Here is a 27,029-nt window from a genome sequence, read left to right as displayed (position 1 = left end):
ATCCATCTTATCTAATTGTCAGCAATCTGAAGAAACAGCCTTCACTCCTCTATTCTCTTCCCCGCGAAACTGCAGGGCGAGGTGAGCGGCGCTAGGGGTGGGGACCAACCTCTGGAGCCCCCCCTTTCACTGCCGTCTTGCCCATCGAGCCTAAGCCACGGCGGCCCTGGGGTGGGGGGAGCCTGTTTCCAGCCGGACCGCGTCCCTGGGCGCTCCGGAGCGCCGCGCCTGCGCGTTCAACCCGTCGCCGCGCCAGCCCTGCGGACGTGCGCTCTCTGCCTTCGCGGCGCCTGGGCCCTGAGATGTGTCCCTGTTGGGTCCGTGCCAGCTCCAGGTGCGTGAGGAGGACTTGAGGAATCTGTGTGTGAGGTGGAGCGATCCCCGGGAAGGGTCGGGCCTGCCTCGATCCCTCCAAGGTGCCCGGGGACCCATAGCGGAGGCGCCACGACCTCGGCTCCCATTCCTTTTCCAGTTCCCCGCCTCCCGACTGCGTCTCTTGGGGAGCGGCAATCTGAGAGGAAGGCGCAGAAAGGATGCTTTTCCTCTGCTGTGGGTCGAGTCGCATGTGGCATTTCCCCCCCTGGCTGCCGTCAAAGCCATTTTCACCCTTGCCCTTCCTTTCCTGGTGTGGGATTTTGCAGTCTCTGGACTCGGCTCGACCCTCTAGGTGCTTATTGGTTGTGGGCGATGAGGGCAACGGCAGGACGTCAGGGTCCTCTGTCCATTGCAGGCCCTCTGGGACGAGAGCGTGGGCCAGGGGAATGGGGCAGACGCAGCCACCAAGAAGGAAAGACTGTGATAAATGTCGCCAGAGATTATTCCCCAGCTGGAAGTGCTCCAAGTTTCTCTCAGGTCGTTCGTCTCTTGTTCATTTGCTTTTGTGATGTCCTCACTGCGCTTTTATGGTGTTAGTAAAAAACCAACAGGCTTTCAGCCTTGAAGCGTCATTGGAATTTTTTAAAATCGGTTTTTACAGTCTTCCAACTGAGTGTATCTTGCAGTTGTCAGAATAATCTTCAGGTAGAACCACTGAGATTTGCAATTTTACTTTTCATTTTCAGTTTCACAGGAAAAAGTACACGGTGTTGGGTTTTTTTGTTTGTTTGTTTTAATATTACCAATAACAAAAGATCAATTGAGAACACAGAGAATCAGTTGAAGTGGGATTTGGAGCTCTATCAAATTAATGTGCCCGCCGTAGAAGTACATATGGGACTGCACTTGGAGCACTGGGGATCCCTGAGCTATCACATAAATAGCAGATGAGATCACTTGTTGCCACCAGTGGTTCTAGCAATTACAGGGCTCCCAGTAAGTGCTTTCCCACCTGGTGTGAAGGCAAATGACAATAGTATCCAGTCTTAGTACTAGTGGTAGTTGATCAGCCATAGACAATTTTTCGCACAGGAACTATGGGTAGTCAATTCCTGTTATAACCAGAGATGGTTGTGGTATGTGGTTCTAGTCTGGGACTTCTTTCAAGAGTATTCCATAGAAACTGTTAAAAAGAAGGAAAAATATACAGTAGGAATTGAGGTCGGCTACAGGAATTGAGATCCTTTGTGTGATCTTTCAGGCCTGACTGTAGACAATTTCGTGGCTTTGGCTGGCCAGCCTTATGGGGGGAAACTTGCCTTCCGCACACCAGACTTGTGCATGGCCAGTGCATTGCAGTTTTCTGGAGGGAGCTGCAATCAAGGACTCACCCCTTCCCTCCTGCTACCCATGCTTATACTAGATTGCATTGTTGGCTCAGTTACCTCCATTCAGAAGATCTTGGCAGGGGTACTTCCCAGGCCCCTCCATCTCTACCAAGACCTCCTTGGGTGGGTGGGGGGAGGGGCTTGCTTGAGGTACTTTTCTCCGTTTTAACTCAGGACCTTTCCACTCCTAGCCCTTCCTTCCTCTTCCCCTGGCCCACAGGTCCATAAAGAGGCAGAAGCCTTTTGTTCTGGCCTCCTGTGCAGGGAGATGATTGTGTGCCCTGCATCCATCTGTTCCTCACCTAGTGTAGTTCTGTGTAATGGACCCTGGGGAGCCAGTCCTTGTTTTGCCTCATGCTTGCACTATGGCAGTTAAGTGAATAAAGGCTTGATTATTATTTTCATTTTGGCTTGTTGTCCTAATTGACCACCTCAACACCCGATAGCTTGACAGGAATGAAATAAATTGCCAAGTTCTTGGCAATTTAATGGATTCATAATTTTAATCCTCATAACCATTGGTATGTTTAGCATGTTTAGGGGTCTGGAAGTTGTTCACCAATAATTTCTCTCAGTGTAGTGAAAATACATGTGAATAGCACCAACAGTTGATTGTTGCTAACATGGATATCTGGGTTATATGGTATATTTTGTAAATTAATATAGTGGCTTGCAGTCAGATTCTTTTATTTTACATAGACTTGTATAGCATATCCATTTGGCCTCTAATTACATTTTTTCGTAAATATTTTGGGGTTATATGGGCCAAGTGAAGAAAATTAGATACTGTTGCTTTCATTAGTAATCCTGCCTCATCCTATGGGCCCCAATCTTACCTAATGGATTACTTGGTTACTTTGAATAAAGTGATTAATTTGTTGTGGGTTCCTCTGTCTAGTGTTGTGTGAAGAGATATACCAGGAACAGCTTTCACAACTTTCTTACCTCTTTCAACAGAAGTTTCACAAAATAGTTTTCATCTTTATGTAATGGAATCTGATATTTACTGCTCTTTATTAAACAAAACTGGTGATCATGACCCACTAAATTGATTTCACAATGCATTAGTGGTAGCAACATGCAGTTGTGTTTTTCAAACACTGAAAAACACTATGATAAAGCAACTAATAGAAGATACTTGTTCAATAAATGAATGTTTTTGTTTCTAAGTCACATTGCTGAAAAGAACCACAGTGGATGTGTTTGTGATTTTGTGTTTAAGGTGTCTTCTAGGAGAAAACAGTAAATAGCAAATAGCATATATGTTGGACGTTCACCAAATTAGCTGACAAAAGAACACAGTTTCTGGTAGATTTATCAACTTTCTGATCTCAACTAGAAGATACAACATTAGAATCAGAGAGGTAGAGCAGCTTTTTTTTTTTTTAATTTCTGACTCCTTTATTTAAAGTAAATGTAGTAGTAGGATGAGAAGAAAATTGGTTTCTCTGATTAATGAGAAGGTAGGGTATACAGTTTTTGTGAAAATACCTAGTAAACTTATGCATGTTTCCTACAGAGTTATGTTAGCAAAAGCAGATTTATCTTTATATTAACTCCAAGACCAAAATGATCCTTTTATTATATTGTCTGAAAAGTGAACCACACTTAACTTTCAGTTACTTAGCCATCAATAAGAATATAAGTAGCCAATTTACCGCATCAACTCTGTGCCTGTCTTTTAGGAATTCCACAACAAAATGCAAAGAAGAAATACAAAGAACTGTAAATTTAGTTTGTTTATTTCTTAGTTAGAAACCCTAAAAATATGTATTATGTAGACAAGGATAAAGTTCTAAAATTTGATTAGTGTTGAGCTAAGTTAATACCTCCCATTTGTATATCGCTTCATAGTTTTCCAACACATTTGGATGCGTTATTTCCATTGATTCTCACAACTTGATGTGGTAGGCAGCCAGGAGTCTTAGAGATGAACAATCTATTTCCTTTTTTCTGCCACTGAGATCATATGATAGCAAATCGGGACTAGGTTATCTGGCGCATTTTCTCCCAGTTGTCCATGTTGTCTTTGTTGATCCAAAGAAGTAATTAAAAGTAAATACTGTTAATGATGTGGCTAAAAAAATCCAACCTTGGTAACAAACATTCTCTCAGATCACACCCATGGTATGCTATAATTAAATGCAAATATATCTTATTTTTAGTTCTATATTTTAATTCTTACACTTTCTAACCTTTCTAGCTTAATTTTTTAAAAATGACAAAGCGGGACACCTGGGTGGCTTAGTGGAGCATCCAACTTGATTTCGGCTCAGGTCATGATTTCAGGGTCATGAGGTGGAGCCCCACATCGGGCTCTGTGCTGAGGGTGGAGCCTGCTAAGATTCTCTTCCTCTCCCACTGCCCCTCTCCACCCTGACTCACACATGGGTTCTCTCTCTCTTAAAAATGAATAAATAAATAAATAATGACAAAGCAACTAAATATTGATGACACTACTTAATAGAGAACTAGGAAAATTGGAATTAAAAGGTCTATTTAATGTTAAGAAATTCAACTTATCCTCCTTATAATGTATTATCTCAATTAGAAATATAGCTTAAAATTATATAGGTTTTTAGAAATTTATTTTTTTATTTTATTTTGGCTTTTTTTTTTTTTAAAGTAAGCTCTACAGCCACATGAAGCTTGAACTCATGATCCTGAGATCAAGAGTCGTATGCTCTACTGACTGAGCCAGCCAGGCATCCCTAGAAATTTCTTTTAAAGACTCACCATTTCTATGTGTGAAGTTAGTTTTATGATTCTAAAGTATTCATCTAAAATGATTATTAACTTACTTTTAAACATAGAAAAAGTCCAGGTTCCCCTATACCCTTAATATCTTTAACCAAAGGACAACTTAATTATTTCTTTTCATATGAATAAATAATTTTTAAATTAATACATTTTTATTTTTAATTTTTAGACATCTGTGGAGTTTAAGAACATGGAGTTCATCAGAGTATATCACTGAAGAATATGATGGCTGAAAACAATTTAAAAATGCTAAAGATTCAACAGTGTGTAGTAGCCAACAAACTACCTAGAAACAGGCCATATATTTGCAATATTTGCTTCAAGCACTTTGAAACACCATCAAAATTAGCTAGGCATTATCTCATTCATACTGGTCAAAAACCATTTGAATGTGATGTATGTCATAAAACCTTTAGGCAACTGGTTCATCTGGAGAGACATCAACTAACTCATAATCTGCCTTTTAAATGTAGCATTTGTCAACGCCACTTTAAAAATCTGAAGACATTTGTGAAGCACCAACAACTTCACAATGAAACCTACCAGAATGATGTTAAACAGGTCAGAAGATTGTTGGAGGCCAAGCAAGAAAAGCCAGTATATGGGATGTTTCATACTTTTACCACAGAGGAAAGATGGGCATTCCATCCATGCTCTAAGTCTGATCCTACGTACAGCCCTACAAAGAAAAGAAAGAATATTCACGCTTGTACAATCTGTGGCAAGATGTTTCCATCACAATCAAAACTTGATAGGCATGCACTTATTCATACTGGTCAGAGGCCTTTTAAGTGTGTCTTGTGCAGTAAATCCTTCCGACAGTCAACTCATTTAAAAATTCATCAACTCACACATTCAGAAGAAAGACCTTTTCAATGTTGTTTTTGTCAAAAAGGATTTAAGATTCAAAGCAAACTTCTGAAGCATAAACAAATCCATACCAGGAATAAGACCTTTCAGACTCTTTCATTGAAGGTAAAGAGTCCAGAATCATGCCCCCTGCCTAACAAGTTAAATGCAAAGGAGGATGGTTTTGAAAATGGTGATATAGGTGAATCTGAGGAGAATAATCAACTTGATGTCCACTCTATTTATATCGTCCCTTTTCAGTGTCCAGAGTGTGAAGAGTGTTTTGAATCAGAGCAGATTCTCAATGGACATAAGTGTTTTCCTGCCAGAAGTGGCAAAATTCCAAGCAGGCTCAAAAGAAGCTACAACTATAAAACCATTGTGAAAAAAATCTTGGCTAAACTTAAACGTGCTGGGGGTAAGAAATTAGATAGTTTTCGATCTGAGAAAAAAGTATTTAAAAATAATTTCTTGAAAAATTGTGATCTTATTTCTGGTGAGCAGAGCCCTGAACAAGCCCAGAGAACATTTATGGGTTCTCTTGGCAAACATGGAACATATAAGACAGTTGGCAATAAAAAGAAGAAAACATTGAGTTTGCCATTTTCTTGGCAAAAGCACTTCCAGAGCCAAAATATGGGTAAAAACTTGAAAGGTATCCTTACAACAGAAAACATGTTAACTACAGATAATTCAGTGAATAATAAAGATGTATCTATCTATGGTTCATCAGGTGAGGAATTTTTTGATAACTGTGAAGTGCTTCAGTGTGGTTTTTCAGTTCCAAGTGAAAACATCCATACTGGACATAAGATGTGTCCTTGTGACAAATGTGAGAAAGTGTTTCCTTCTATTTCCAAACTACAAAGACACTATTTAATTCATACTGGACAGAGGCCATTTGGCTGTAATGTTTGTGGGAAATCTTTTAGACAGTCAGCTCACTTAAAAAGACACAAATTAACTCATATTGATAAGATACCTTATAGAAGATCTCTTTGCCAAGAATTTGAAAATTTGAACCAACTTCTCATTCATCCAGGTGAAAATGTTAACTATAATGCTTCCCAACAATGTCAGACTCTTGGTTTCCAAAAATATGAGGTCTCAGAGTCAGATCAAATATCAGATATAAAAGTTAAGGCAGAATCAGAGGATTTCATTCTCAGTACCCCCTATAGGAACAGGCAGTCTTATCTCTCTAGTGCACTTCTGCAATCAGAGCAGAGCCAACACAGTCATTGTTGTGGTTATTCAGGGCGTGCAGAAAGGAATGATGGCCTTCTTTACCAATGCAGCGTTTGTTCCAAAAGTTTTAGATCTCCATCTAAACTGGAAAGACACTATCTAATTCATGCAGGGCAGAAGCCATTTGAATGCTCAGTTTGTGGCAAAACATTCAGACAGGCTCCTCACTGGAAGAGACATCAACTTACTCACTTTAAGGAATGACCAACCACAAGATAAAGTGGTTCTCAAATTCAGTTATGTAACTGACAGAACCAGTAACACATTTGTGGTCTCTCTGGTGATCTTGTTCTTAAAGCCTATATCATTTAGATATATTTTCATTAAAATGCCTTCCTTAGGTTGAGTGATTTTATAGGCAGTTGCTTGTCCTGCAAGTAAGAGCCAAGATACATAGAAAATTAATACAATGTTTTAGGAACAGCCAAATTAATTTTTAGGGGGAAGAACATGGTTTGATGCCATACAGTAAGCATTTATTTTATTTTAATACTTATTTTGGCTGTATTGAAAATGTAAATCCATGATGCGGTACAATAACTCAGTTCATTCATTATTTTTTAAAAGAATTCTTAATGTATGCCGTCTCCTTTTAGATAAAAGACAGAGGTAAAAATTGGGTTTTGGCTGCAGCAAATAGCCTCACTACATTTTATTTATTTTGTTTCACATGAAAGCATAATTTTGTCCACCTGTGGCTCAAATTCCATTGCAAAATTTTTTCTTGTAAATTTAAAAACTCTGAAGGCAGTAGAAGTGAAAATGGATGAGAAAATCACAGCATTATTTTCATTGGTCTTTTGCAAGCTATTTATTCTTAGGACTCTGGTAGCTTCACCTCCTTTTCCACAGAGTATTAGAGTTGGTTTTTTGCCCAGCCTGTTGTTATCTTTCCCAAAAGATCTGAAAGTAGGAGAGAGACTAGGATGCACCTGTATACATTTATCATGTTTACTTATCAGGAATATTGTCCAAGTGCCATAATCTTTTTGATGATATGTATGCAGTATTATCTTTTCAGAGGAATAAATGAAATTCATCTATTTACTAAATGATTGACAACAGTAGTTGTATAGACTTAAGACTCACCTACAGATCTGCATCTCCACAAGACTTCTATTTTACTTCAGTAAAACTTTGTTTTAATGCCTCTTGAATTGAGTGGTCCTGTGACTTAACTAAATCTATCTGTTAAGTTTGATCAAATGGCAATGACTAGGTCTAGTTCTAGTTTTGAATTCTATGTTTCTTGCAAGACTCTAATGCTAAAGAATATTTTGATCCTTAGCAAACTGTTTTGAATAGTAAGGTAATTATTCCCATTTAGGAATAAAGTGTTTATGGAATTGAGGGTATCATTCTTCTCAACAGCACTGTCATGATAGGGAAATATTGGGAATCTTAAGCTATAAAAGAACCACAAATTGTCCTTTGTATTTGCCATTTTTTAATAAAATCTTTAAGAATGACATTTCTTAGTAATAAAATAACCATTATCTTTTAAGAGAAGAACAGGTCGGTGTTTTTCTTAGCACACCTAAATATAGTGACAAGCCCTCTGTTGAAAGTGAATAATAAACATTCTTTGCATTTTAAGTTCTTTATCATACTCTAAGAAATCGTATAGGAGGAGGGGGGAGGAGAAGTTGGTATCTTCTTTTTCAAGTGCATTTTGAGAAACTTGGGTTTAATATACAGAGATAAAATGTGACAGTAAAGATAAAATGCCCAATGATGTATAAATGTGCAGGAGAATCATATGTTTTAGAGAATAATTTCTCTTAGGTTTCCTCCAGATATGTTCCTCCAATGCAAGAAAGATGAGGGTTTATAGAATTTGCCTTACACAAAACTTTTCAAGAACATACCTGTTACATAAAAGCAAGGAATAATTAGCTCATATTTTCCAAGAATATAGGTTCAAGGATTTTTTGTTTGAAATTGTGTATTTGGGGATTTTCCAAAGCTATATATGTAATTTTACTTGAAGCAAATGTCTCATTTAGTCCTTTCCCACCCCAAACAGGGAGAGTCCTAACAGTGTTGTGCTTGTATGATTATTAGACTTTATTTGCTTAAGTGATAATACTATACTTTTTTTTTTGACCCATGCCTTTTTAAGCTGTTTCATATTGAAAGTTGGAATAATTGTAAAAATTTTGTCAAAGATGTACTGTAGTGCTATTTGAAGTACCTGTAACAAAATCCTTATTTTCCTTTATCACTGCAAGCTTCTTGTGGAAACTTTATAGGAATGAAAATAAACTGTATACATCCATGATAAGAAAATTAAACATTAGATATTAAATGATGATTTGCTGCATGCTAGAACTGTTAGTATTGTTGAATCAATTACTTTGGTTTTCTGAAAAAATAATCTTTATAAATATCTTTAAAGAGATTTATTAAAAATTTTTGTTTGGGTGATTCCAGGCTGTAGCATGATTACTTACTGAAGTAGTTTCATTGGCTGGGTTAGTGGATTTATTGTTTCTTGTTTTGTACTGCGGTAGGGCCAACAATTTTAAGACAAAATGTGTGTGTGTTGAAGGAAAGTGGATAGTGGTTAAGAGTCTTGAAGAATTTAAATTTCAGAATATTTTAAAAATAAACTTTCAAGTTACACAGTTTGGACTATTTTTTTTTTTTTTAATAGAAGGTAAAAATCACGTAATACTGGAACAAGGTACTGATGGCCAAACACTTTCCTGGGCGCATTCCAATTCACCTTCTACACTGAATTTCCTAACATGGATATTTAATCATCTTTTTACTTATTTATTTTTTACTTTTCCTTTTTAGTACATTGCTTTGATAGTTTCTTATCACCTACAAAAGGATGTTAACTGCATTACATGTCACATGATCTACCTGCTTACCCATTTATCTTCCTCTTTGGCCTTTCTCCAGATTTGTGCTAAAGAAATACAGAATTAATTCCTCCCATGCATATTCTTGCTATTCTTGTCTCCATCTTGTCTACCCACTATTATTTTAAATTAGATACAGACTTCAACACTCTTAGTTCAAAGAAGAAATTTAGATGAGCCAGATTTTATTTGGTTTTCCATGATTATGGGAAAAAACTAAAGTGTTTAAAACCGGCTTGCAGAAAACTTTTTTTAAATGATGAATTGGTTTTTTACTTAATTTATTTTTTAACGTCATCTCTATCCCAACGTGGAGCTTTAACTCACAACCCTGAGATCAAGAGTCACATGTTCTACTGACTGAGCCAGCCAGGCCCCCAAAACGTTTCAATTTACATGTTACGTTAGATAACCCATTTTTGGGTTTTCTGTTTTTGTTTGTTTTTTAGTAATCTCTACACTGAACGTGGGGGCTTGAACTCATGGCTCTGAGATCAAGAGTTCCCGCTCCACCTACTGAGCCAGCCACGTGCCTCAAGGACTGTTCAACACTGTTCAACGATACAGAATATCTGTTTTTTAGAAGCAGGGAAAGAACATTTAATTCCTATCTTGAGCTTTCTATTGCTTTCTATTGGTTGGAAGGACTTAAATTTCAGGGCTAACTGCTAGTTCTATTAGCATTAAGAGAAAAAAAAAGTGGCACAATGGTATTATTAAAGGAATATGGAACACATAATATTTTGCATCTACACTGGCAAATTTCTATTCGTTCTTTTTTTTTAAGATTTTATTTATTTATTCATGAGAGAGAGAGAGGCAGAGGGAGAAGCACGCTCCCAAGGAGCAAGGAGCCCGATGCGGGACTCGATCCCAGGACTCTGGGATCACGACCTGAGCTGAAAGCGGATGCTTAACCATCTGAGCCACCCAGGCACCCTTTGAGTTTGAACTTAAATACTACTTCCTCTGGAAGCCTTTCTGATTTACCCAAACAAGCCATTCCCTGTGCTCCCACTGCTTTTGTTCATAACTCCGTTGTCATTGTTGATCAGTGGTTTTCAAACTTTAGTTTGCATAGGAATCATACAGAGGGTTTGTTAGAAGCATAGATAGCTAAGTCACATCCTCAGAGTTTCTCTCATGTCTGGTGTTGGGTCCAAGAATTTGCATTTATGCAGGTTAGCTGTTAGGTCAAAATTGAAGCTGTGTTTGGAAAGAAGGGAGGATAGGCAAAAAAAAAAAAAAAAAATTTCCACTGCACCTAGCGTAAAAAGAGATAACAGTTGAGACACACAACTTGAATTCTACCTGTTATTCTGGTTACTGTTGTATCTTTCTGTCTTTTATGATGAAAATGCATTTTACATCTACTTTGTCCATTGCCTCTTCACTCACTAACCTGTCAGCCCCTTTTTACCTAGTAGCCCCTTTTTACCTAGCAGGGCAATAGGGATGGATTGCAAAAGTCATGAGGAAACTTTTCGGGGCGTCGAGTATGCTTATTATCCCGATTTTGGTGATGGTTTCACGGATGTACGACTGAAAACGGATTAAATTTTACACTCCAAATATGTACATGCAGTTCATTGTATGTCAACCTATACCTCCATGAATCTGTTAAAAAAAAAAAAAACATTTAAAACCGAGCCCCCCATACCCAGCTATGTTTTTTTCACTACTGCTTTTTTTAGGTTTGAGAGAACCACCAAGTCTCCCCCACCCGGGCAATTTTACCTGGAGAACTCTCACCTACCTGCCGAATCCTTGAGACCCGATCCGGACTGCTGGGTGCGTTCTTTCAGCTTCCCGCTAGGGGACGCATGCGGAGGAGGCCGAAGCCCTTGCTGTCTGTAGCTCAGACCCAACGGCTGCATGAACTTCCGGCACTGTTCCGTTCCGCTTCCGGGAAGATGTACAGGCAGCAGTGCGCGCACCTCTGAGACTGTGAAGGCTGAAGATATCCCGGCCCGCGGGCTCCTGCTTCGCGGAGTTGGGCAGCAAGAGCTGCCTGTTAGGGGAAGTGCATCACGTTCACCGCTACTCCGAGGGGACCTTTCCTTTCCACTGGAGCGGAGTGAGAGTGCTGCCATGGCGGCCCCTGCTCAGCCCAAGAAAATCGTGGCTCCTACGGTGTCCCAGATCAACGCGGAGTTCGTAACCCAGGTGCGCTTGGCCGAGGATGGTGTGTGTGAAAGGAAGAGACGTCGAGGCCCGCGAGGCCTGGGGGTGGGATTTTCTTTGGGACGGGGTGCACCCAGGAGGGATTTGTTCGTCAATTCATTTACTCAACTCTTTTAGCTGAGTATCTGCTCTGTGTCGGCCACTGTGTTAGGTGCTGGGGATACCACAGTGAAAGAGGCCGCCTTGCCCTGCGGAGTACAGGTTCCAGGGAAGATAGACAAATAAAAAAGAAAGCTACTAAGCGAGCTTTTCCGTTTTGGAGTCCGTCGCAGAAGTGATGGATTCACAGAAGAAGCAGCACCCCAGCCTGAGACCGGCAAGGTTTCGTAGCCGAGATGATGCCTAATAGAGAGGGAGGAGTAGAGTTTTTCGTAGCCGTAGAGTAACGTACGCTTTTGAGTGGAGTGACGAGAGACTGACAAGACACCTGCGTCAAATAGATGCATCTATGAAGAGAGCAATCGTGTTATTGGAGAGCATTCATTTAGAACCTGTTTACTGTGTTGGGTTGTGAACCGCCGTTGGCTGTGGATGGGGAAACAGTCCTGTAGCCCTCAGCAACATTCCTAATCCTTGTGCGCTGCTTTGGGTATTGGTTAAGAGTGCAAATAGCTCCCTGCCGAAGTTATTATGCCATCTGCTTCTTTCTTCTCTGGTCTCTGTCTCAGATTTGCCAAGGCAGAAGCCTCAAGAGTCATTTTGAGCCCCCCTTTCCCTTAATCACTACATGTTTACATTATAAATATCTTTCAAATCTGTCTGCTTCTCTTACACTAAGCCAAGTTGCCGTTGTTTACTCTCTGGACCTAGGCATCCTAACCTGTCTTGTGGTTCCTCTTGCTCTCCTCCAGCCCATTCTTCATATTGTTGCCAGTGATTTTATACAAATGCAAATCTGATCATATCACTTACCTTCTTAAAATCTCTAAAGAGTTCTAATTTCTCTTAGGATAATGACCAGGATCCTTCAAAGTATTATGTAATCTGGCATGTGCATACATCCAGTTTTCTCTCTTTCTAACTCTGCTTTAGCCACACTGACCTGCATTTACTTAAATTTGTCGTGCTGTCTTTCACCTCCTGGTCTTTCAACATTGTTCCTTCTGCTCAGAATCCTCATTTTTTTCCCACTTTCCTTTACACGGTTAATTCATTGTCATCCATCTACATTACTTGGGAGAAGCTTTCCCAACAACTTAAACTAAATTAGATCTCCCTTTTCCCATACACTTGTTTTTTATGGTTAAAGCCATTTATTAGTTTCTTTCACTCAACGAGCTTAGATTTTAGAGATGAGTCAAATTAACAGTACAGTTTCAAATAGGGATAAGTGCTATCAGGAAAATGAAACAGGGTGTTAATGACACTGACTAGGATGGGGTGTATGAAAGGCAGTCAGGAAGGTTCTCTCTGAGGTGACATTTGAACTAAGACCTGAATGCAAAAAAAGAGCCAGTTTTGGGGAGAGCAGGGAAACAATCCACGGAATAGCAAGTGCAGATGCTTTATGGTGTGAATATAAAGAAGGCCAGGATAGAAGCATAAGAGGGAGAATGGTATGAGATGAGGACAGAGAGTATGTAGGGATCAGATCATATACAGTTTTGGAGGCTGAGATAAGAAGTTTGGGTTTCATTCATCCAGTAGATTTTAATTGCAATCCAGGGAATGATATTTTAGAAAGAATCTTCTGGCTAATGTATGGAAACTGGATGGGAGTGAAAGAGCAAAAGTAGTAATAAGGTTACCAGTGACTCCAGGTAGGAGATGATGGTGGCCTCTACTATTAAAGATTAGGGTAGACTGATGTATTCTGAGGCTAGAGGCAGCAGGACTTGATGATGATTGATTGTGGAATGATGGAGGAAAAGACAAATCGGGCATAGCTTGAACAACTAGGTGAATGGTTTGGACATTTACTGAGATAGGAAAGGAGAGGGTTTAGTGGGGAATATCAAGAGTTCTGTTTGGGCCTTGTTAAATGGAAGAAGCCTAGTAAACATTCAGTTGAATATATTGAGAAGGCAGTTGAGTATGTGAGTCTAGACTACCTGAGCAAGATCTGGGCTTGAATATAAATTTGGTATTTGTTGACAAGGTGGTGTTTAAAACTGTAGGATTGACTGATATGTCCCAGGGAATATTATTTGTAAACATATAACATTTATTGTATCCTGTATTAGATTGAGAGAGCTGAGGCTGGGGACCATGTCTGATTTATTCCCCATGTACTCCCAGTACCTAGCATTGTACTAGGAACACATTGTGTGATGAGTAAGTATCTTTTAAAAGAAAGAATGAGTGAATTAATGGATAAACATACCAGGGCATTAAAATGTGGTAGGGATGAACATTCTCAGCAGTAGACTATGATAGCAGACATGAATGCCTAATATTTACAAGATTCTGTTTTGGGCTCTTCTGGGCTACAAAGGTAAATAAAATGTGATCCTTGTGTTTAGGGAGTTCAGTTTCTGGAAGGAGACTTTGAGACTCATCATAGTTCAGTTGATAAATGCCAGAATAGAGATGTGAGGGAAATGCTTTGAGAACACAGTTTTAAATGAAAACTTTTGTCTAAGAAAAGGCTGTCAAGAAAGAATTTTCTCATTGAGAAAGTGCCATTTTAGATGGACTTTGAAACATAAATAGGAACATGAGGAAATGGGTTTTCTAGTTGGAGGGGATGTCTTGGATTTAGGTGGTGGTTGGTTCTTTTTCTTCTTCTCCTCCCCTTCCTCCTTCCTTCTTCATTTCTGAGTACCTGACCAGAGAAGGTGTTTTTAAATTATTATTAAATGAGTAAGATGCAGAGCTTAAAATTTAGTTTTAAGGAGATCAGAGATTTGAATTTTGTGAATTCAGTTTTTTATGCTACTATATTTTATGTCCTTTTTGTCTTTCAATAAAATTTATTTTGAACAGTCTATGCTGTCATAGCTATACTAAGTGGGAAATGCAAAATTTCGATTTTGCATGAGGCTGGAGAGTGTGGGGGAGGGCAGTATATTCCTGGAGGTAGTAGTGTCTGAGAGGTCACAGGTTAGACCCCAAGGAAAAGCTAGATCAGATATTTACAATAAGCAGTTTGGATCAGAAGATAGGATTTACATATTTGTTTGGAAGACGCTAAATCCATGAAAACAGATCAGATTCAGTTGTCTTAACGGTATGAGGTGAGTAAAAGATGGCTAGTTTGTGTGATGCCTATAGGCAGTGGAATGAGGAAATGAGAATACCATAGGATAATTTGGGGGTAAAGTATTTTCTGTTGGGTTGGAGGTTGATTGATAGTTTGGGAAGGTGTCACATAAGTGAGCCATTACTGTACTGATTTGGAGAGAATTCCTCAGGGCCAATGTCCTTACTGCTTGGGAGGCCCTTTGGGTATACTTACTGGGATAGGTACTTAACTATAGAAGAAAAGAAGATATGAGTCCCATCTCTTTAGTGTTCTACTTAGGCAGACAGGAAAGATAGATAAGCAATCAAATGATTAATAATACAGAAAGATGAGACTATAATAGAGTTCTTTATGAGATGAAGAGAAGGAAGAAACAATTATCACCATTAGGTAGGGTTGAGGAAAGCCTCACAGAAGAGGTAACATTTCAGATTTTACTTTATTTTTTCATTCATCCATGCGCCCATGCGTACATACATATATACATCAGTCCATTGGCTATTATTTGATTTTCTCCAGTACACTAGATACTGTGCAGATACACTTTTTTATAGTTGTGTTGAGTCTGTGCTTACCAGAGTTTTCTGTTTTTCAAGAGATTGCAGTTTAGTTTCTTTTAAAAAAACATAATACATATTAGTAAGACCATGTTTTTCCTTAATATCATATAATAATATTATATAACCCATCTAAATATCTGGAATTAGTGTTATATGTGTTTAAAGTTCACAATTTCCAGGTGAAGTCTAATCTGCTGAAGTATACCAGCTCTTTTATTCTCTGTAATAACCTGCTTATAGATTAGAAACTTCTTAGGTTTTGTTATGTGTGTCTGGGTGTCTACTAATCATTTAAAGGTTACTGTTTTGCAAATAAACATTCCTGAAGATTTTGAATCTGTTTTCTAATACTAGCTCAACTCTTAACTAATTCTAATCTTGGGCAGCTCACTTAATCTCTAGATTCTAGAGTATTCTTTCTAGGAGGTTCCTGGGTTTCCTTATCTCTATGCTGAAGATGTGTGACTGTGGTTATTAACTGGGTCCTACTGTTTCTCTTGGGGTGGTTAGAAAAGTATGTTTTGTTTTTGTAAATCATAATGGCAGGGTGCAGTGCAGGGCATTACTGGCTTTTAGTGGGTTGGGGCCAAGGATGCTAACTGGCCTGCATGCCCATATAGTCCTCTTAGAAGGTGGAATTAATCTGTCCTCCCAGTGCCTCTAATGCCCTGTTAAGAAAGAGCTTGTTACTGTATGATCTCAGTCTTCTCGCTCAACAATGGTATGAACCTGTGACTTATTTATACTATTTACTTTTGCAGTTAGCATGTAAATACTGGGCTCCTCATAGCAAGAAAAAATCACCTTTTGATATAAAGGTAAGTATATTTGATTTACAACATTCTTTTTAAATAGGTGTGTTCTTTTTATCTTACTTTTAAGGGCTAATTCAACAAAAGCATTACATGATTTTTTTTTTAAGTTCAAATTACAGTTTTCTAATTATCAGATTGACAATTATTCATGTCAGAAAATTTGGAAAATAACAGAAGTTACACATTAGAAAATAAAAATCACTACCCAGAGATAACCTCTGCTATCATTTTGTTATGTTAAATTTTTTTAAAATTGTGTATATAACTTAACTGTTTTCCTGTTACAGATTCTTGGTTTGTTTTAAATTTATTATTATAATGACCATGTAATAAAAATTTTTGTAGATATACAGAAATTTCTATACAATTTTTTGACAGTTCATTAAGGGTAGAATCTATTGTTTTTTATTTTTAGGTTGATGAGCTGAGATAAAGATTTATAAGAATGGTGGAAGAAGTAGGAGTTGTTTAGGGTAGAGGATTAGATGACCAAAGACCAGTAATATTTCAGTTAGGGAATGGACTTATGGTTCAGGTGGAGCAGTTTAGGATAAACGAAAACAAAAATTCCTGAATGTGGGGAAATGGGTTCTTAAAGAGAGATCTTTAAATAAAATAGAGATGACATATTGCATGCCATTTAACAGGTATAGTTGACTCTTGAACAACACAAGTTTGAACTGCATAGGTCCATTTATACATGTTTTTTTTTTCCTAAGTACAGTACTGTAAATGTATTTTCTCTTCCTTATGGTTAAAGTGTGTCTTCATTAGCTGACCCTTGAACAACATGGGTTGGGGTTCTGATCCCCCATGCAGTCAAAAACCCATGTATAACTTTTTAAAAAAAAATATTTCATTTATTTATTTGAGAGAGAGCAAGCGAGCGAGCATGCGCATGTGCAAGCAGGGGGAGTAGCAGACTGCTTTAGGCACACTGGTAAAACTGAACTTAACCCAAAATTTCTTTTATCATTTGAGCTTAAATGTTTCATTTATGAATATATTTTTGTTTTGCTAGCAATCCCTTTTATTCATCAGGAGGATATTCATAAACATGGCATATATTAATTCTAATTACCAGTAGAGTTGCTTTATCTTCTTATATGCTATTTGTATGTGTTTGTGGTTGTATATGTTAGGTCTTGGGGTTCCTAGGGTCATATTTCATTAATAACAAGAATATCTTAATGACACTACTAGATCTAGTTGATTCTAATTAGATTGAGATTTTCAAAGATTATATCCAGATCATTGTAATTCTGGATGAAGCTATTTAGCCTGTTTAGAAGAACTTTATTGTAGGTTGGTATTTGAAGATTATGCTCTTCATTTTAATATTTAATTTGAATTTTGATAAAAAGAAAGGCAATAACAGAAATTTTGTCTAAACTGAACAAGACTTGGGGTGCCTGGGTGGCTCAGTCAGTTAAGTGTCTGACCTCAGCTCAGGTCATGATCTCAGGGTCCTGGGATCGAGCCCTTTGGGCTCTGCGCTCAGTAGAGAGTCTGCTTGCTCCCTGCTTGTACTCTCTATCTCTCTCTCAAATACATAAATAAAATCTTTAAAAATAAAATAAAAATATCACCCACATTTCCTTGACAAATATACTTTGAGCAGTTAAAAGACATTATAACTACATAAAATATATGATACCATATTAAAGTACTTTATAATTTTATAGTAGGAACTTTTTTTTTTAACTGCTATTATCACTAGCCACTAGCACTGCTGTGTCTTCTGCTGGTAACTATTACTAAAGACTCACAGGGGCAGTTGGCTGGCTCAGTTGGTAAAGCATGCAACTCTTTATCTTGGGGTTGTAAGTTTGAGCCCTATGTTGGGTATAGGGATTATTTAAAAATAAAATCTTTAAAAAAAAAAGACTCACAATATGCCAGGACTTGCACTAAATTCTTTACATGTGGTATCTTATTTATAGCATCTGGTGGGATACTTTGTATTAGTAGATCCTTTTGTGGATTGGGAAGGTGAGCCTTCGAGCTGTCCCTAGGCAAGGGTTCTAGCTCTCTGCAATGAAGTGGGTGGTTTGAACCAGGCTTCTAACACCAGTGCTGAATTCTGAAGTATCACACCATTCTGGCCTCCCTAACCCAGAAGAATTGAAATTCTGAGGCTTTATCACATGTATTTGGAAAACAGGATGTGATTTGCTTCTATTATATCCTCATACTTCTAATTTACTGTCTGGCTTTTGAAACTACATTCTTAATGATTCTTAAATGGAGTCTGATAGCATATACCTTAAAATTAAGTTTTCAAAAATATTCTGATTTGTGAATTTTTATTTTTCCTAGAAGTATTATGAATACATCATTTTAGAAGTCCAGTGCACTATCCATTGCATGACAGAGCCCCCTTGAATACATCATTTTAGTGATTGTTTCTAGGAATCTTTTTATGTAGATATATTTTATTATTTATCTTCTACTTTGCTTTCTGTTATTTTACATTTTGAGGAACATGATGAGATTATAAAAGTCTCTTAAATATTATTTCAGTAATATTTCATATCTATCCTAAACCAGCTTATTTTGTGTAATCTCAGTAACTGGAAACTATCAACTTAGGATCTGAAAAAATGCTGTTTGAGATGTTAAACATTTTTATATTTTTGATAACAGGTCATTGAAGATATATATGAAAAAGAAATTGTCAAATCGAGGTAAGAATGAGTTTAATTTTCATACCTAGGGATTAGGTGGGACCAAACTGGATCTCTTTTGCACTTCTAAACTAACTGTGATCATAACTTGGAACTTTTAAATTTCTTTTTGATTTGGTCATCAAGGAGATGGTGGCCAGAAAAACTTTTATATCTAGCTGCTGAAGAACCATAAATTATTTTTTTGCTTTCTAATTTTTGGCTTAGTTTAGAGGGATTAAATCCCATCAAGTTTATTTTGTTTTTGAAGAAATGTGAGGGAGAATAAACATGGAGATTTTATTTCAGTTTCACTAATACTAATTTCCTTACCATTTTTCTGATAACTCTTTTGAAAATATTTAAAAATTATAAAAGTAGGGGCGCCTGGGTGACTCAGTCGTTAAGCATCTGCCTTCAGCTCAGGTCATGGTACCAAGGTCCTGGGATTGAGCCCCACATCGGGCTCCCTGCTCTGCGGGAAGCCTGCTTCTCCCTCTCCCACTCCCCCTGCTTGTGTTCCCTCTCTCGCTGTGTCTCTGTCAGATCTTTAAAAAATATATATATATAAAAGTAAAACATACATAATAATACTTTATAAAGTAATAAAATATATCTTATGTACAATGTATAGAATATATGTAAAATAATAAAAATAAATAATAGAAATTGTTTTTGTACAATATACAGAAGGGGGTAAGTTTTGAGAAATCTTCCTTGTCCTTTAACCCTCAATTTATTTATGTACATATGTATCCAGCCCCCCCATTTTTTAATACAGAAAGTTTATACTCTACACATCATTCCATCCTATCTTTTTTTTAATGTATTTTGGCATATTTCTATATCTGCACCTGTAGACATATATGCCCAGTGAGCATTTTAAAAAGCCAATTGACTAAATGTTTTAATATGAAATGGAAACATTAGATTATAAATGTAAAAAAACCTCATAAAATCTCAGATTAGTTATTTGTCATGTGTTTGAGTCCTAGAAGGTTAATTTTACTAAATATTATGAAGGCAAATCCATGGCAGCATCAAAATGAGAGGCTAGTTGTTTTGCTTTAATGATTGATTTGTGAGCATAAAAGGAGGCAGGACCAAAGGCCATGTTAAGGATTTTGTTTCTTATCTCAAGAATAACGGGAAGCCAATTAAGCACGTAAGCATGATGGTGATATTTTAGAAAGAGAATTTGGAGGGTGTAAGAAGCAAGAAATTAGGTGAGTACTATAGTAGTTAGGTTCAAGGTAATGATGGCTTGACTAGCCTGGAAGATTGAGATAAAGAGGTGTGCCAATTTGCGATAGAAGTGACAAGATGGTTGGTGGTTGGATGTGGTGGAGGAGGGAAAGGGGAAAATCAAAAGTGACTTCTCTAAGTTTTTGGCTTAGATTGATTAGTAGATTCCATTACTGATTTCTGCTGTTGTTGTTAGGGGTGGAGTTGGGCATAGGTTGTTAGTCCACTTTTGGAAATGTTTAATTCTAGGTAGTAAAGAACCATGTAGATGGAGATGTAGAATAAGCAGTTGGGTATCTCAATACAGAGCTCAGAAAAGAGGACAGAGTTGAGCCTGCTTTGTATCAACCACAATTTCAGTGCTAAGGATACAACAGTGAGCATGGCAGATAAAGTCTCTACTCACTGAGCTTATATTGTAGTTCTAGTCGAGACAGGAAATACATAGATGTGTAATGTCACAGGTAGTATTATGAATTAAAGTATGTTTAGGGTAGTGACAAGGGCCATTTTAGATTGAATGATCAGGGAAAAATACTCTGAAGATATGACATTTGAGCAGATATATAACATAAGACTTGTTGGTCTGGGAATGGGTATGGATGAGATTGCCTAATGAAACTTAAGATGAGTGGGTAGGTAAATTCTAGGATTCTTTTTTTCTTACATATTAAGAATATACCAATCTGAAAATTATCTTGAACCTTCACAACTAGTTTTCTGTGTCTTCAGAGCAGACTTTTCCTCCAGTGGAAAGTAATTGCTTGTGGTTTTGTTTGTTTCATTCAAAACCTTAGCTATTAATATTTCTTCCTTAAAGATAATTTTTATGTAACTAGTAACCAAAAACTGCCAGTGATTTTTAAATTATATACTTGGCTACATTACTTTTAATTGCTGAAGGAAGTAACTGTTGTTGGCCAGGCTCACTAGGATTTATCATGGCACTCTTAACAGTCATTTTCTCATCTTGTACACAGTTGAGAATACTTAAATGAAAGTAAACTGATACATTCTCCCCTCAAATCTCAAAGTTCAGAAAAGTGCACTTCTATAATACATAAATTGTAATGTATATATATGTTTTCATCATAAGTGTACTCTTGAATTCCCATCCCCTAAAAAATAATATATATTTACATTTTTAAATGACTATTTTTTAGACTAGTGCCTGAGGAAGCTGTTTTGCTGAGCTATGTGCTGGTAGCATCTTCATTATTGGGGAATGGCTTGATACAAGATTTATTAACTTGTTTGTAGGCTATCAAAATAGGCAGTTTATAGCTATAAGGTACTCAGTATTTTTTTTAAAGATTTTATTTATTTATTTGATAGAAAGAGAGACAGTGAGAGAGGGAACACAAGCAGGGGGAGTGGGAGAGGGAGAAGCAGGCTTCCCGCGGAGCAGGGAGCCCAATGTGGAGCTCGATCCCAGGACCCTGGGATCAGGACCTGAGCCGAAGGCAGACGCTTAACAACTGAGCCACCCAGGCGCCCCAGGTACTCTTAGTATTATACATTAAGGTTCTTGTAATACACATTTTTTGCATATCAACCCTATTTCTGTAGGAGGAATCTGGGAAATAAATCAATCGGTTCTTAATATTCTTATGGTATAAATGATAACTTTTAGGATCTCAAAAGTAGTAAAATACCATATCGCCCAGTCAGCCATGTAATGTGTGTTCTATTACACGATTGATTCATATTTGGTGTCCTTACCATTATCAGATTTGGCAAACATATCTTAATATTTTTATCTGTATGATTTTAACATCTTAAAAATAATCATAACTGTTATTTGTTGAGTGTTTGCCATGTACCAGATTCTGTTCTAAGCACCCTTGTGTATAGTAGCTCATTTTTCCTCACAACAACCGTGTGATAGTCACTGTTATTATCCTTGTTTTATTGATGAGGAAACTGCAGTACAGAGAGGTTAAGTAGCCCAAAATATTTCCCAGTAGTTAGAGGAAGAGCTGGGTATTAAATCCTGGTTCTTTGACTCTTTTATTTCCTTTTTTTTTTTTTAAAGATTTTATTCATTTATTTGTCAGAGAGAAGGAGACAGAAAGAGCACAAGCAGGGAGAGCGGCAGGCAGAGGGAGAAGCAGGCTCCCCGCTGAGCAGGGAGCCCGATGTGGGACTCGATCCCAGCACCCTGGGATCATGACCTGAGCCGAAGGCAGACACTTAACCGACTGAGCCCCCCAGGCATCCCGTGGTTCTTTGACTCTTACCCAATACTCTTCTTAAGTAGTGCAGGGTCCATTGCCCTCTTTTTATTTAAAATGTTTAAACCCCAAGGTGCCTGGCTGGCTTAGTCAGAAGAGCATGGAACTCTTGATCTCATGGTCATGAGTTTGAGACCCACGTGGCATGTAGAGATTACTTAAATAAGTTGTTACAACTTAAAAAAATGTTTAAATCCCTCTACTATGAAACATAACACAGAAAAGGGCATAAAACAGAAATGTTTAGCCTTCTAAATTATTATCATTCATAACCACCACCAAGGTAATAAAAACCAATATCAGTTAGCATCCCAGAAGCCCTTACATGGCCTTTTGCTTTAACATTTTAATATGTAAGTATGGAAACATGAACACTGAAGTTTTGTTTGTTTTTAAACTTTAAATAAATGGAATCACACGGTGTATACACTTTTGTGGCTGGCTTCTTTTGTTCACTATTATTTGTTTTTTTAATCATCTACATTACAATAAATCTGGAAATGGGTAGTTCAGAAGTTACTGTGAGGGCTTTGTCAGCCTTTTCACAATTTTTTTTCTTTTTTTTGGCTTTCCCTATTTGGTTGCAAGAGGGCTACCACAATTCCAGACCTCATGTTTTCACACAATTATTTCCCAAGAGAAGAAGCAGTGGCAATTATAGCAGCAAAGCTTATTGACGGAATAAAACTCCAAATTTAATACCACCAAGAATGCTAGAAGAGAAATTGAGTGTTTTTGCTTTATCTTGACCTATCGTGACTTCTTTTTCTCTTGTCCAGTCATCCAAAAATAAATTGGCTACTTTGCCACTTTTGAATATGAGGAAACTGGGTCCCAGGATGTTTAAAAGATGTTATGAGGGTAACGCTGAGTCATGACCAAAATATGCTTTTTTTTTTTTTAATTTTAATTAATTTTTTTTTTTTTTTTTTAGGGAAGGGGAGAGAGCAAGAGAGCAAGGGGGCAGGGGAGGGGCAGAGGGAGATGGAGAGAGAGAATCTTAAGCAGGCTCCACACATAGTGCAGAGCCCAACACAGGGCTTGATCCCATGACCCTGAGATCATGACCTGAGCTGAAACCAAGAGGCAGATGCTCAACCGACTGAGCTACCCGGGCACCCCCAGAATACTATCTTCTATCCCATGAGCTGGTATTTTTTCTTTCTTTCATCATGAGGTCCTTTTTGTGGCTGAAGAAATTAAGCATGCAGTTGAGTGCATAGTGGACACTGAATTTTCTTCACCAACATGTCTGCAGCTGGAGACCTAGTGTGTCTGACACACAAGATGTTGTATCCACTCAGTGGTTTGGCTGGCTGTAGAAGCCAGTACCTTGTCAGTGTTATATCTTTGTGCTTTTGCACAGTAAAAACCTATATTTTATTCTCACTAAAGTTCTGTGATAGTGCTTGCTTAGTGAAACTATTTAAGAGATCAGAAATCAGTGGAATAGTATTTCGACAGGATAATGGTCTCTTGGGGTATTATAAATTCATAACGCCTACACATTTAATTTTCAAAGCTGGTGGCTATTATCTAGCGGCAGTGTTCTGGTCTGACTACTTTATTTCCAATATGCAAAATGATAAAACTGAATTAGTGGACATTTGAACCTGCCTTTGGAGAGATACCTGGTTTTATTTATTTATTCTTATAAAACAAAGTACTTCTATTTAAAAAGACAGCTACAGCATTATTTATTCTTATAAGTAATGAGATTATTACTTATTTATTTAAATAAATAAATTTAAATTATTTATTCTTATAAAACATTTTTATACAGCATTATTTATTCTTATAAAACAAAGTACTTCTATTTAAAAAGACAGTCTAGTAAAGAGAGATATCTAATATTCATTTCACAGTTTTATCATATTGTAGACTTAAGTTCAAGACTTATGAAACCTGTGAAAAGTCTGATTCCTATATTTGTGATAGAGATACATGTGTCCCTTGTGCTTTCAGGAGGGCATGACTTCAGAATGTTTCCTTTTGAATATTAAATAAAACAATGTTGGCCAGTGCTTAAGAAATTAAGATAGGCTACCTTTTGGCAATTGTGATCCAGTATTATGAATTGTGATGAACATTCGTGTTTTCATTAAAATTAATTGCCTTATTAACCTATGCGTTACATCTCAGTATGTCATGGTGCTAATTGTGTTTGTTAATACGGGTGGGATAAGATTTAACTTAAGCAACTTTTCTTAGTTTTTTAAAAATAAACTACCCTGACAAAATACAAAGAAAAAATATAAAAGCAAAATTAGCTTTTTTCAATGCATATTAAAATAAGATTCTGATATGTGGGTCCGTGTTAAAACAAGATTCCAAAAATGCATCTGCATTAATGACTCTGAAATATTTATATTTTCTGTTTAAACATTTTTATTATTTATTTTTATACTTTAGGTTTGCCATCAGAAAGATAATGCTCTTGGAATTTAGGTGAGTTAAAAGGCTTTACTTTGATAAGGTTAAAGATGATGTCAGATCTATATTGTCAGTATACCATAGAGATACCTGTATCATGTCTTTTTATTCTAGTATAGTTACATACAGTGTTATATTAGGTTCACATGCAATATAGTGATTCAGCAACTCCATACATTACTGGTGCTCATCTTGACAAGGGCACTCCTAAAAACCTGTCACCTATTTCACCCATCCCCCGACCCACCTACCTGTATCATCTTGAGCAAATCATCTATTCTCATAGCCTCAGTTCCACATCTGAAAATGTTAAGAATGAGTTTGGAGTTTACTATGTACTCAGATAACACCCAAGATGATGTGACAAGCCAGTGATATCTCTGAGGCATCCAGCAGAAACAAATATAAGGATACTCTGGAAGGATATGAATTCCAGTTGCATTGCAGAAAAATTCTTGTAGAACCCTGGCAAAGGTGAGTTCAGATTCCCTAATTACAAAGCATGTTAGGATAATAACTGTAAGCAAAAGTGAAAGGTGAAATGACATCAGAATTAGGTCCCTACCCCACCCACCCAGGACCTTAGGTAATCTAAATTAAATTACCTATTTAATTAGGTAATTAAATAATTGATATACACCGTCAAATCATTATGTTTAAAGTTATTATAGGTATAAAAGAAGAAATTAAACATGGAACAAGATACTAAAAATGGATAGATTTGGGGAAAACAGAAATAAAAATTATTGAAATTTTAAAACTCAGTGGACAAATTAAATACAGGCACCTTGGAGATATTGCAGGTTCATTTCCAGACCACTGCAAAAAAGCAAGTCAAATGTATTTTTTTGGTTTCCTAGTGCATATAAAAGTTGTGTTTATACTATATTTTAGTCTGTTAAGTGTGCAACAGCATTATGTCTAAAAAAAACTATATGCCTTAATTTAAAAATACCTTATTGCTGAAAAATGCTAACCATCATCTGAGCTTTCAACAAGTTGTGATCATAAATCCTGGATTACCATAACAAATATAATAATCAAAAAGTTTGAAATATTCTTATTGCCAAATTCTTTGGTAATTCTTATTACCAAAATGTGACAGACATACAGTTAGCAAAAACTGTCGGGAGAAAAGGGTGCTAATAGACTTGGTCAATGCGGCATTGCCATAAACCTTCAATTTGTGAAAAATGCAACATCTGCAAAACTGAATAAAGCAAAGCACAGTAAAACAGCCTGGCCTGTGGTGGATTAGACACAGCTAAAGAGGGGATTATTGAACTGGAATATAGAAAATTAATTAGATAATAGCAAAGAGAAATAGAGATGAATAATATAAAAGGAAATTCAGAGATACAGAGGCAAAAATTATAAAGTCCAATAAGAATTTCAGAAGAGATTTAGGGAGAATGGAGGAGTAGCAATTTAGAAGAATGGTGGTTAAGAATTTTCTACAGTAGAAACATGAGTCTTTTAGATTCAGGAAGTACAATAATTCTGAGTAGAGCAACTGAAGACTAACAAAGACAGAGTGAAGATCTTATCTGCTGGAGGAAAAAAAAGACATTACTCAAGGAAGGATGCATAGATTAAGTGTAGATTTCTCAGTTGTAGTAATAGAGAATATAATAGAATGAGCCCAATACAAGAAAAAAAAAATCACTAACAACCCAGAAAGAATTGTATAACCAGCTAAACTGTCATAAAATAAATTTCAGACAGATAGATTAATACTAACAAACTTGCTGAGAGAGGTTTAAAAGTATATAATTCAGGAAAAAGGAATCTGAACTTGTAAGAAAGGAATGAAATGAAGTTTTGTGCATTTTATTTATGAAAGAGCACTCAGTGTCTTACTTGGAGCCTTTTGACCATCATTTTAAGTAAAATTCCACATATCCAGTTTCCTAGGTTCTTATAGTATTGCTAATGATAGACCCATGGATATACCGATGTGAGCATAAGAAGTAGAAAAATTACAGTGCTGTAGCAGAGTCTAAACCACTTAACTCTGTGGGTTTGTACATAGGTCTGCACACATGTATGTGAGTGATTGCAACATACATGTGGAGTGATTTAATGTGGGAACAAAACACCTTGCTTTTTTTTTAATTGGTGCTTGAGAGTATTTTAACCCCAGTATGGTAATTCTTGCTTATAACTTGAATGATAAAAAAATAGCTAAGTTAGGGAGGAGGAGCAAGATGGCAGAGGAGTAGGAGACTAAATTTCGTCTGGTCCCAGGAATTCAGCCAGATAGGTATCAAACCATTCT

The 27,029-nt window shown here is 37.1% G+C and overlaps 2 protein-coding genes across 3 annotated transcripts in view; both read left to right on the top strand.

The window, feature by feature from the left end:
* Positions 1-246: 246 nt before the first annotated feature.
* On the top strand, positions 247-9,185 carry ZNF770 (zinc finger protein 770). The gene is made up of 2 exons (XM_028119574.2): positions 247-334; positions 4,633-9,185. Exon 2 carries the CDS (start codon positions 4,686-4,688, stop codon positions 6,762-6,764), a length of 2,079 nt encoding a protein of 692 aa, XP_027975375.1. The 5' UTR covers positions 247-334; positions 4,633-4,685; the 3' UTR covers positions 6,765-9,185.
* Positions 9,186-11,344: 2,159 nt separating this feature from the next.
* AQR (aquarius intron-binding spliceosomal factor) overlaps positions 11,345-27,029 on the top strand; it is a 107,612-nt gene continuing 91,927 nt past the window's right edge. For both annotated transcript variants that reach the window (XM_028119508.2, XM_028119509.2), the window contains exons 1-4: positions 11,345-11,596; positions 16,120-16,176; positions 18,820-18,860; positions 24,731-24,766. In XM_028119508.2, coding sequence (XP_027975309.1) covers positions 11,522-11,596; positions 16,120-16,176; positions 18,820-18,860; positions 24,731-24,766 — 209 coding nt within the window. In that variant the 5' untranslated portion in view covers positions 11,345-11,521. The remainder of the gene's footprint in view (positions 11,597-16,119; positions 16,177-18,819; positions 18,861-24,730; positions 24,767-27,029) is intronic.

Source organism: Eumetopias jubatus, unplaced genomic scaffold, assembly GCF_037043125.1.
Source record: "Eumetopias jubatus isolate StellerSeaLion01/CBP00866 unplaced genomic scaffold, mEumJub1_p1.0 scaffold_7, whole genome shotgun sequence".
In the NCBI taxonomy this organism is placed as follows: domain Eukaryota; kingdom Metazoa; phylum Chordata; class Mammalia; order Carnivora; family Otariidae; genus Eumetopias; species Eumetopias jubatus.
Note: the sequence above shows the minus strand (reverse complement) of the source record. Positions and strands in the feature narration are given on the sequence as shown.

What these genes read in the sequence shown, in the direction of transcription:
- ZNF770 (XM_028119574.2), top strand. Translation starts at nt 4,686, where the DNA reads ATGATGGCTGAAAACAATTTAAAAATGCTAAAGATTCAACAGTGTGTA.